The sequence below is a fragment of the Salmo salar genome, chromosome 01 (genome assembly GCF_965601325.2).
Source record: "Salmo salar chromosome 01, fSalSal1, whole genome shotgun sequence".
Classification (NCBI taxonomy): domain Eukaryota; kingdom Metazoa; phylum Chordata; class Actinopteri; order Salmoniformes; family Salmonidae; genus Salmo; species Salmo salar.
Genome location: NC_138291.1, coordinates 176,756,261 through 176,768,830, shown reverse-complemented (window position 1 = coordinate 176,768,830; position 12,570 = coordinate 176,756,261). Strand labels below are relative to the sequence as shown.

The window sequence follows — 12,570 nt, the reverse complement described above, 5'->3', positions numbered from 1 at the left end:
CGGCAGCCATGCGATGCTGCTGGTTTAATAAAGCTTGTTAACCGCGGTGAGGGAAATGAATGGGCCGAATTACCGGGGCGGTTATTGGAAAAGTGTCGTCTCTCGTTACAGTTTGGAACAACTCACTCACAGATAGTCGGCGGTCTTCATTTCTCCCCCTATAAGAGAATGGGCTGATGCCCCTGGAAGGCAGTTATAGAGGAGATTTGGGGGGGGGGGGGGGGGGGGTCGTGTAAGACGGGGGGTCTGGGGGTGCCAGCCCCCCATCTTAATTTTTCTAATAACCCTCAATGGTGATGCTCAATCTGCCCCCTTCACATAGCATTAGGCGAGGCCTCTGTCACGGAATTGGATTAGGGCTTGTTATAGCAACCAATTCCATGTGGCCAAGGAAAAATAGGGTGGCAATTTAATAACCATTATCATCAATACAAGTGACTGAGTCCATATTACATCAGTGGCTGTGATGTATAGAGTGTAAGTGACAATAGGGTCTGCCGGGATCCTTCTGATTCCCTTTTAGTGGTGATCTGTAATTGTCAATCCTGTAGAGCAGAAGAAAATAAAAAAAATCTTTAATCAGATATTTTATCCGGGTAATTAATGTGATTTGCCTAAGATGTATACACTTAGGATGACACACTATTTACCAACGTGGAACTTGCACATGAACATACATTTTTTTTGGGGGGGTGGGAGGGGGGATGCCATGTGCCACCAAAACGCAACACTTTTCGAATTTGAATCTGTCAAAATGACTGATTTGGGGATTTTAAATTGAGGCAGTGGAAGAGGCACTAGTGGCTTCGAATGCCTTACCTCTGAAATCCAAACTGAGATTTTTACAGAAAACTCAACAGAACTCAACCTTATAGAGAAGAATAAAGGGTGAAGGGAAGCGACCTCTATTTTCAATGATGACAGACAAAAAACAGACTTCCTCCATCAAAGCAGTTCCATTTGTCTCCCAGTACTCCATGTTGTCTCCATGTTTTCTCCCAGTACTCCGTGCGGCTGCGATTGGGCCTGCGTCCCAAAATGGCACCCTATTCACGAATAGTGCACTACTTTTGACCATAGGGCACTGGCCAAAAGTAGTGCACTTAAATAGGGAATAGGGAGCCATTTGAGACGCGGTACAGGATCTTTCTGTTCCCTGTGGAATGGTGACCATCGTTTGATTGACAGCCGGAATCATCTTTCTGCCCTTTTGCCTGCACTCCCTCACATTAACCGCTCTGATTGACAGCCGGGTTCCAGGTTTTTTTCTAGATATTAAAAGTGGCTTAGGTAATGGGTGTGGCAGGGGCGTGACAATGGGTGCTGGATTTCAGATCATTTTTGAGGCCCTCCCATCTTGGCAGTGTAGAGATTGAAAAAAATATATATATATATATTTTTTTTAAGTCAATTTCCTGTAATTCTACACATTTCTCCATGGAGGGGGATAAATTATTTCAGTTTAAAAGCAAATTTCCTGCAATTCTACATATTCTGCCATGGCTAATGCTATGTTCTTTTGCTCAAACATAATAATAATACTGCTAAATTCATTGTTTTGGGAATTTTCAATTCTCCCTGACTAGCTTTTATTTTGGTGATTAAAATATATAGATCCATTCTTCTTTTTTTTCTACATTGTTTATCTTGTTTAGTCATTTAAGTTTAACACTGAAAGCATTTTAACAATGTATTTTCAGTGTGTGGCCTGCCCAAGGATTTCAACGCCAAACAAATCCCTGGGTTCATCTCTCCCGCCCCCCTTTTGCCTCACATTAACCGCTCTGATTGACAGCTGACACATCTGTCATAGACCATAGGCCCCACTCTCTGTCTGTGTGTGTGTGTGTGTGTGTGTGTGTGTGTGTGTGTGTGTGTGTGTGTGTGTGTGTGTGTGTGTGTGTGTGTGTGTGTGTGTGTGTGCGCGTGTGTGTCTAGCCTATTCTCCATTACCTTTATAGAGAGCATCAAAATGCAGTTCTCATCCAACCCACTGACTTGCCTGATAACCAAATGAAAACATTAACAAAACAGGAGAGAAAGACACAAAGTATACCAAACCTGTCTCCATTGGAGGCATTGCTAGAGCCTGAGATGTCCCCATTCTGTCGAGGTATCCCGTTCAGGGAATTTAAGGTGCTATTTTTATGGCCATGTACCGGCACAACTGTTAAAATAAACAGTAATTCAATAGATTAGCGTTTTAAAATACGTTTCCTCAGCCTAATGACAAATATCAACACTAAATGTCCTCACTTTTATGACGACGTTGCTTTGGTTACCAAGTTGTTTATCAAAGGGGTGTTTATGAAGGGGCATTGATTCTGGGGAAAAAAAGTCACTTAATGGCAGAAATGTCAATCTTTTTTAACTTTGCTTAAATAAAACATTACGTTTTTATTGGTGAACGAGTGTTGCACCTTTTTTTCCTTTTCAATGATGATCAAATGTGTTGTTTAAGCACCCTCCACGTCTTCTCAAAGGGGGTATTCAGGAAGAACTGAGCAGAACCCTTAAAAAACCGAAAGGTAAAATGACGCTGCAAGCTTATATTTTGGGTTTTTGTAGGAGTACGACAGTTGAATTCAGCTGATGAGGTATCCTATAAGTCATATTCTTCAACAATCAATGGGTATATATCATTCATTTAAAAAGTCCAAAAAAATGAATTGAACTTTTCATTTCAAACCTGCTTTCTCGCAATGTGTGAGGAATACCATTTGTCCCGTAAACGTGGTTAGTGATTTTGATTGAATAGGAGCTGCTATAGATCTTCCTCCTGGAGATTCTGTCTGTCCTTAATCTACTGCGTCAGATCTCTAGGTCTGTGGACATCTCCAGCATCCATTTTACTGTGTGTGTGGGTGTGTGTGTGTGGGTATATGTGTGCACAGCCAGCAGCAGCAGGGACCAGGCGACAGTGATGACAGATTAGCACTGTGAATGGCCATTAACGCCACACAGCACCATCATTTTAACAAAAAAACTGATTACGCCGACGCTTTACGCGGCGACAATCCGCGAGAGATGCTGTTGTGTCCCACAACAAAATGGAGGATGGAGAGAACATTCGGTGTGGAGTAGATGATTTGACCTCTGCCATCTCTCTCTCTCTCTCCCTCTTCCCCCTCCTTTGTCACTCCCTATCCCCCCATGCAGGCATCTCGGGGGAAAAGGTGGAGATTGACCCCGTCACCAACCAGAAGACCAGCACCAAGTTCTGGATCCGACAGAAGCCCATCTCCATCGATTCAGACCACCTCTGTGCCTGTGACCTTGTGGAGGAGAGGAGCCCCAGTGAGTACCACCGTTGTGTGTGTGTGTGTGTGGGCGTGCTGTGTGTGTGTGGGCGTGGGCGTGCTGTGTGTGTGTGGGCGTGCTGTGTGTGTGTGGGCGTGCTGTGTGTGTGTGGGCGTGCTGTGTGTGTGTGGGCGTGCTGTGTGTGTGTGGGCGTGCTGTGTGTGTGTGGGCGTGCTGTGTGTGTGTGGGCGTGCTGTGTGTGTGTGGGCGTGCTGTGTGTGTGTGGGCGTGCTGTGTGTGTGTGGGCGTGCTGCGTGTGTGTGGGCGTGCTGCGTGTGTGTGGGCGTGCTGCGTGTGTGTGGGCGTGCTGCGTGTGTGTGGGCGTGCTGTGTGTGTGTGTGTGGGCGTGCTGTGTGTGTGTGGGCGTGCTGTGTGTGTGTGTGGGCGTGCTGTGTGTGTGTGGGCGTGCTGTGTGTGTGTGGGCGTGCTGTGTGTGTGTGGGCGTGCTGTGTGTGTGTGGGCGTGCTGTGTGTGTGTGGGCGTGCTGTGTGTGTGTCGGCGTGCTGTGTGGGCGTGCGGTGTGTGGGCGTGCTGTGTGTGTGTGTGGGCGTGCGGTGTGTGTATGTGTGTGTAGGCGTGCTGTGTGTGTATGTGTGTGTGTGGTAACACACAAGGTCACTGACTGGTAAACACTTCCCCCTCATACTGAAAGTACTCATTTATCTCGGGATCATATTCATTTAGTCATCTTTGACTGTATATTCCTCTGGTTTGACTCAGCAGTGCTGAGACCTTCCATATTTGGCTGTAAAACATCAGAAGATTCAGCTGAAACGGCATGTACTAGTGGTCTGTAAAAATAGCCTGTATTACAAGTCAATGGGGGCACTGGATTCAGTGATCTCTCTTCAGATTGTACTTTGCGACTAAGCAGATGTCTTATTTTAACTGACATCAAATACAGATTGTAATCGTTGAAGCTGCCGAGCATTTCTACAACGGTCTCTCTCCCCCCACCCACACGTCCACCAGGCTGAAAGAACCTAGCTCTGTGTGTGTGTGTGTGTGTGTGTGTGTGTGTGTGTGTGTGTGTGTGTGTGTGTGTGTGTCTGTGTGTGTGTGTGTGTGTGTGAGCGTATCTCTGTTAACCCACCATCATCTCCTGACATATGGAATAAATTCAGTCACCGTCCGCTGTAGAGACTGATACCAATACCCAGTACCAATACCCATACACACTGCCTAACCCACTGCTTTACCAATACCCACTGCTTTACCTATACCCAGTCGATACTCTGTAGAGGCTGATACCTATACCCACTGCTTTACCAATACCCACTGCTTTACCAATACCTACTGCTTTAATCAGCCAGTCAGTCTGCATCTCTCCCTCTCTGTTCACACTGCTTTACCAATACCCACTGCTTTACCAATACCCACTGCTTTACCAATACCCAGTCAATACTCTGTAGAGGCTGATACCTATACCCACTGCTTTACCAATACCCACTGCTTTAATCAGCCAGTCAGTCTGCATCTCTCCCTCTCTGTTCACACTGCTTTACCAATACCCACTGCTTTACCAATACCCACTGCTTTACCAATACCCACTGCTTTACCAATACCCACTGCTTTACCAATACCCACTGCTTTACCAATACCCACTGCTTTACCAATACCCACTGCTTTACCAATACCCACTGCTTTACCAATACCCACTGCTTTACCAATACCTACTGCTTTACCAATACCCACTGCTTTACCAATACCCACTGCTTTACCAATACCTACTGCTTTAATCAGCCAGTCAGTCTGCATCTCTCCCTCTCTGTTCACACTGCTTTACCAATACCCACTGCTTTACCAATACCCACTGCTTTACCAATACCCACTGCTTTACCAATACCCACTGCTTTACCAATACCCACTGCTTTACCAATACCCACTGCTTTACCAATACCCACTGCTTTACCAATACCCACTGCTTTACCAATACCCACTGCTTTAATCAGCCAGTCAGTCTGCATCTCTCCCTCTCTGTTCACACTGCTTTACCAATACCCACTGCTTTACCAATACCCACTGCTTTACCAATACCCACTGCTTTACCAATACCCACTGCTTTACCAATACCCACTGCTTTACCAATACCCACTGCTTTACCAATACCCACTGCTTTACCAATACCCACTGCTTTACCAATACCCACTGCTTTACCAATACCCACTGCTTTAATCAGCCAGTCAGTCTGCATCTCTCCCTCTCTGTTCACACTGCTTTACCAATACCCACTGCTTTACCAATACCCACTGCTTTACCAATACCCACTGCTTTACCAATACCCACTGCTTTACCAATACCCACTGCTTTACCAATACCCACTGCTTTACCAATACCCACTGCTTTACCAATACCCACTGCTTTACCAATACCCAGTCTGCATCTCTCCCTCTCTGTTCACACTGCTTTACCAATACCCAGTCTGCATCTCTCCCTCTCTGTTCACACTGCTTTACCAATACCCAGTCTGCATCTCTCCCTCTCTGTTCACACTGCTTTACCAATACCCAGTCTGCATCTCTCCCTCTCTGTTCACACTGCTTTACCAATACCCAGTCTGCATCTCTCCCTTTCTGTTCACACTGCTTTACCAATACCCAGTCTGCATCTCTCCCTCTCTGTTCACACTGCTTTACCAATACCCAGTCTGCATCTCTCCCTCTCTGTTCACACTGCTTTACCAATACCCAGTCTGCATCTCTCCCTTTCTGTTCACACTGCTTTACCAATACCCAGACATTGGATGCCAAGGGGGTGGGGAGGAGGGTGGATGCCCTGGAAACCAAGGGTTCGACTGAATGAGTTATCTGGATACCCAGGAATGGGAGACGAAGACAAGGGAGTGTGTATCGTCGTCGTCTCTGTATTATGGTGCGTCGTCGTCTCTCTGTATTATGGTGCGTCGTCGTCTCTCTGTATTATGGTGCGTCGTCGTCTCTCTGTATTATGGTGCGTCGTCGTCTCTCTGTATTATGGTGCGTCGTCGTCTCTCTGTATTATGGTGCGTCGTCGTCTCTCTGTATTGTGGTGCGTCGTCGTCTCTGTATTGTGGTGCGTCGTCGTCTCTCTGTATTGTGGTGCGTCGTCGTCTCTCTGTATTGTGGTGCGTCGTCGTCTCTCTGTATTATGGTGCGTCGTCGTCTCTGTATTGTGGTGCGTCGTCGTCTCTCTGTATTATGGTGCGTCGTCGTCTCTCTGTATTATGGTGCGTCGTCGTCTCTCTGTATTATGGTGCGTCGTCTTCTCTCTGTATTATGGTGCGTCGTCGTCTCTCTGTATTGTGGTGCGTCGTCGTCTCTCTGTATTGTGGTGCGTCGTCGTCTCTCTGTATTGTGGTGCGTCGTCGTCTCTCTGTATTGTGGTGCGTCGTCGTCTCTCTGTATTGTGGTGCGTCGTCGTCTCTCTGTATTATGGTGCGTCGTCGTCTCTCTGTATTATGGTGCGTCGTCTCTCTGTATTGTGGTGCGTCGTCGTCTCTCTGTATTGTGGTGCGTCGTCTGTATTGTGGTGCGTCGTCGTCTCTCTGTATTGTGGTGCGTCGTCGTCTCTGTATTGTGGTGCGTCGTCGTCTCTCTGTATTGTGGTGCGTCGTCGTCTCTCTGTATTGTGGTGCGTCGTCGTCTCTGTATTGTGGTGCGTCATCGTCTCTGTATTATGGTGCGTCGTCGTCTCTCTGTATTGTGGTGCGTCGTCTCTCTGGATGGAGGATACATTAGTATCGCAGGAGGTTTTCCAATGACTTGTATTTGTGGATGCTCCTTTTTTACAAGAAAAATACTCCTGTCCCTTTGGTCTATTGGAGGGTGTGTTCATTGTGTTTGAGGTTCTGCACATTCGACAGATTGGAAAATGACTCCACTGATTATGTTTACAGTTCGTAGCATGATATAGTACGTGCAACTGAAGATAACATTTATGAAAATGAGTAAAATACAGAGAGAAAAAATATCATTGTACATTTAACTATATCATTCCACTACCCTATTCCACCATTTTCCTCACATAGACATCACCCACCTCACCCCTAAGGACCTAATCCTATGCCCACCCCCCACGTCCCATGCTTACCTCTTCTCTTCTCCCACCTGTGTCCATCGATATTGGCCCCGGCTATCCCACATCTCCCCCGGCTAACCCACGTCTCCCCCGGCTATCCCACATCTCCCCCGGCTATCCCACATCTCCCCCGGCTAACCCACGTCTCCCCCGGCTATCCCACGTCTCCCCCGGCTATCCCACGTCTCCCCCGGGTATCCCACATCTCCCCCGGCTATCCCACATCTCCCCCGGCTATCCCACGTCTCCCCCGGCTAACCCACATCTCCCCCGGCTAACCCACATCTCCCCCGGCTAACCCACATCTCCCCCGGCTAACCCACGTCTCCCCCGGCTAACCCACATCTCCCCCGGCTAACCCACATCTCCCCCGGCTAACCCACATCTCCCCCGGCTATCCCACATCTCCCCCGGCTAACCCACATCTCCCTCTAAGAGCTCATTCCTCTGCGTCGCTGGGGCTCAACACTCCGTTGACCTGGTAATTGGCACAGGGGCCCAGCTCTCTCTCTCTCTCTCTCTCTCTCTCTCTCTCTCTCTCTCTCTCTCTCTCTCTCTCTATCGAGCGGTTCTACATGACTAGGTAAAGAAGACTGCACGAAGATTAATGAAGGCCAGCTAATGCAGGAGTGAAAGGGGGATGAGTGGGAAGAAGGAGGGGGGAAGAGATGGGGGGGAATGCTGCTTTTCAACACCTCCACTGAGAGGAAGTTAGAACTGTAGTTGTCACAGTGTCTCTTTCATTGCTTCTGTTACATATTTTTGTTATGTAATCCACTCATTTGGTAGTGTTGTCGTATCCTTGACATGTTTGCTTCATGGCTAACCAGTGCCTGTTTGTTAGGCAATGCGATTGATGGGGTTCTGCAGGTTTTCTACGTCATCAAATCACTAACGGTTCTGTGGGGGCAGTGCCCCTGTGACAACAATCTTGGACCCCCTTGTGGCCCCCCTAAATATGGAGTATGAAATAATTTTTACATAACATATTTTTGCTGTCATTCTTTTTTTACATCTGTTATTAGACAGTGGCAACGTGGACCACTAATGATTATGAACATGGTCTTTCGCCTGCTAATGCCTGCAACGCAGTGAAGAAAACGATATGACAACAATAACGTCTAATGTAACTGGCCCCTCTAACAGTACAACTGGCCCCAGCTTGGCCCCCCCAGTTGAAATGGTCTAGAACCGCCACGGCATCAAATCAGAATCAAATCAAACTTTATTTTTCACATGCGCCGAATACAGGTGTAGACCTTATCATGAAATGCTTACTTACAGCACAAATCCTTAACCAACAGTGCAGTTCAAGAAAGAGTTAAGAAAATATTATAAAAAAGTAACAATAAAATAACAATAACAAGGCTATATACAGGGGGTACCGGTACTGAGTCAGTGTGCAGAGATACCAGGTTAGTAACGAGGCTATATACAGGGGGTACCGGTACCAAGTCAGTGTGCAGAGATACCAGGTTAGTAACGAGGCTATATACAGGGGGTACCGGTACCAAGTCAGTGTGCAGAGATACCAGGTTAGTAACGAGGCTATATACAGGGGGTACCGGTACTGAGTCAGTTTGCAGGGGTACAGGTTAGTAACGAGGCTATATACAGGGGTACAGGTTAGTAACGAGGCTATATACAGGGGGTACCGGTACTGAGTCAGTGTGCAGGGGTACAGGTTAGTAACGAGGCTATATACAGGGGGTACTGGTACTGAGTCAGTGTGCAGGGGTACAGGTTAGTAACGAGGCTATATACAGGGGTACCGGTACTGAGTCAGTGTGCAGGGGTACAGGTTAGTAACGAGGCTATATACAGGGGTACAGGTTAGTAACGAGGCTATATACAGGGGTACCGGTACTGAGTCAGTGTGCAGGGGTACAGGTTAGTAACGAGGCTATATACAGGGGTACCGGTACTGAGTCAGTGTGCAGGGGTACAGGTTAGTAACGAGGCTATATACAGGGGTACAGGTTAGTAACGAGGCTATATACAGGGGGTACCGGTACTGAGTCAGTGTGCAGGGGTACAGGTTAGTAACGAGGCTATATACAGGGGGTACCGGTACTGAGTCAGTTTGCAGGGGTACAGGTTAGTAACGAGGCTATATACAGGGGGTACCGGTACCAAGTCAGTGTGCAGGGGTACAGGTTAGTAACGAGGCTATATACAGGGGGTACCGGTACTGAGTCAGTGTGCAGGGGTACAGGTTAGTAATGAGGCTATAGATAGGGGTACAGGTTAGTAACGAGGCTATATACAGGGGGTACCGGTACCAAGTCAGTGTGCAGGGGTACAGGTTAGTAATGAGGCTATATATAGGGGTACAGGTTAGTAACGAGGCTATATACAGGGGGTACCGGTACCAAGTCAGTGTGCAGGGGTACAGGTTAGTAAAGAGGCTATATACAGGGTACAGGTTAGTAACGAAGCTATATACAGGGGGTACCGGTACCCAGTCAGTGTGCAGGGGTACAGGTTAGTAACGAGGCTATATACAGGGGGTACCGGTACCAAGTCAGTGTGCAGGGGTACAGGTTAGTAACGAAGCTATATACAGGGGGTACCGGTACCAAGTCAGTGTGCAGGGGTACAGGTTAGTAACGAGGCTATATACAGGGGGTACTGAGTCAGTGTGCAGGGGTACAGGTTAGTAACGAGGCTATATACAGGGGGTACCGGTACCAAGTCAGTGTGCAGGGGTACAGGTTAGTAACGAGGCTATATACAGGGGTACCGGTACCAAGTCAGTGTGCAGGGGTACAGGTTAGTAACGAGGCTATATACAGGGGGTACCGGTACTGAGTCAGTGTGCAGGGGTACAGGTTAGTAACGAGGCTATATACAGGGGTACCGGTACTGAGTCAGTGTGCAGGGGTACAGGTTAGTAGAGGTAATTTGTACATGTAGGTAGGGGTGAAATGACTGCATAGATAATAAACCACGAGTAGCAGCAGTGTACACACAAATGGAGGGGGGGGGGGGGTCAATGTAATAGTCCGGGGGCCATTTGATTATTTGTTCAGCAATCTTATGGCTTGGGGGTAGAAGCTGTTAATGAGCCTTTTGGTCCTAGACTTGGCGCTCTGGTACCGCTTGCTGTGCGGTAGCAGAGTGAACAGTCTATGACTTGGGTGACCGGAGTCTTTGACAATTTTTGTGGCTTTCCTCTGAAACCGCCTAGTATAGAGGTCCTGGATGGCAGGAAGCTTGGCCCCACAAAAAAATTCAGCCACGTGATGTACTGGGCCGTACGCACTACCCTCTGTAGCGCCTTGCAGTCAGATGCCAAGCAGTTTCCATACCAGGCGGTGATGCAACCGGACAGGATGCTCTCGATGGTGCAGCTGTAGAACTTTTAGAGGATCTGTTATGTTTTCTCTTTGAGTTCCGTGGGGAACAGTGTAGTAAAGGAATCTCTGTGTCACGTTCACTCAGCGGTCAGAAAATGTATCTACAGTATGTGCTTTGTGCTGTGTTTCATGGTATATGGGATCTCTTGGATGTCTTTGTTTGACTTGGTATGTGCTTGATGTTCGTACATTTGCACTTTAATTATGGCACCCTCGTAAAATTGTCTGGCCTAACGCCTGATATGTTGGTGAACGTCCTTGTAACCTGACTCTTAATGTACGATTCGAAAAAATTGATTGGTGTGGCTGATTTTTTTTCAGACAAATAAAATCATGCCTCTGCAAGACAGCATTTACATTCGGGAACTGCACTATTGCAGAAATCACTCATAAATTTTCTGATTGCTCTAAATTCTAATAGTTTGCTTAATTTCAGTTTATGTGACAAAACAAACAATGTATAGTGTAGAGAATCATTGTAGCTTCTAAACCACTGTGAAATATATTTTCCAGAACCACAAATATTGTATTTTTAACTGTTTAAAGCTTGACCTGCTCCAGTACATGAAGAGTCTTCCAGTATGGTCATGACCTGCTCCAGTACATGAAGGGTCTTCCAGTATGGTCATGACCTACTCCAGGACATGAAGGGTCTTCCAGTATGGTCATGACCTGCTCCAGGACATGAAGAGTCTTCCAGTATGGTCATGACCTACTCCAGGACATGAAGAGTCTTCCAGTATGGTCATGACCTGCTCCAGTACATGAAGGGTCTTCCAGTATGGTCATGACCTGCTCCAGGACATGAAGGGTCTTCCAGTATGGTCATGACCTACTCCAGGACATGAAGAGTCTTCCAGTATGGTCATGACCTACTCCAGGACATGAAGAGTCTTCCAGTATGGTCATGACCTACTCCAGGACATGAAGAGTCTTCCAGTATGGTCATGACCTGCTCCAGGACATGAAGGGTCTTCCAGTATGGTCATGACCTGCTCCAGTACATGAAGAGTCTTCCAGTATGGTCATGACCTGCTCCAGGACATGAAGGGTTTGTATACCCTCCAAGGGATGTTTTGTGTGTGGGGGGGTTGGTTGTATGTGTGTGGGGGGGTTGGGTGTGTGTGCGTGGGGGGGGTTGGGTGTGTGTGCGTGGGAGGGTTGGGTGTGTGAGTGGGGGTTGTGTGTGTGGGGTGTGTGTGTGTGTGTGTGTGTGTGTGAGTGGGGGTTGGGTGTGTGTGTGTGAGTGGGGGTTGGGTGTGAGTGGGGGTTGGGGTTGGGTGTGTGTTGTGTATGGGGTTGGGTGTGTGTGTGGGGGAGGGGGGGGTGTGTGTGTGAGTGGGGGTTGGGTGTGAGTGGGGGTTGGGTGTGTATGGGGTTGGGTGTGTGGTGTGTGGGGGGGAGGGGGGGTGTATGGGTGTGTGTGTGTGTGTGTGTGGGGGGGGGGGGGTGTATGGGTGTGTGGTGTGTGGGGGGGAGGGGGAGGGGTGTATGGGTGTGTGTGTTTGCGTGGGTGGGGATGTGTGTGTGTGTGCACATGTGGGGTGGGGGTGAGGACGAGAACAGCATTGACCAAAGTAGACTTTTCTCTTAATTTGAAAAGGGGGTTTTGCAGGGGAGGGAGTGTGTAAATGATTACAATGAAACTTGAACTTGGGGCAAGCGTTCACTGTCACATCGCCAAGCGGGGAGAAGAATGGAGTTATTGACTTTAAATGGGAAGCATGTGTGGCTATGAAAGACCCCAAAAGTCTCATGTTCCCATAATCAGTATTACACCAAACAAGCAGTCAGCCCCCCCACCTCCTCTGCCCACCCCACTCAATCACTTTTTTTCTCCAAGCCTCTTGACAAA

The 12,570-nt window shown here is 47.8% G+C and overlaps 1 protein-coding gene across 2 annotated transcripts in view; it reads left to right on the top strand.

Moving 5' to 3' along the window:
- The window catches only part of mapkap1 (MAPK associated protein 1), a 125,577-nt gene that overhangs the window by 87,038 nt on the left and 25,969 nt on the right, over positions 1 to 12,570 (top strand). For both annotated transcript variants that reach the window (XM_082955283.1, NM_001173628.1), the window contains 1 exon segment: positions 3,160 to 3,297. In XM_082955283.1, the coding sequence (XP_082811409.1) occupies positions 3,160 to 3,297 (138 nt within the window).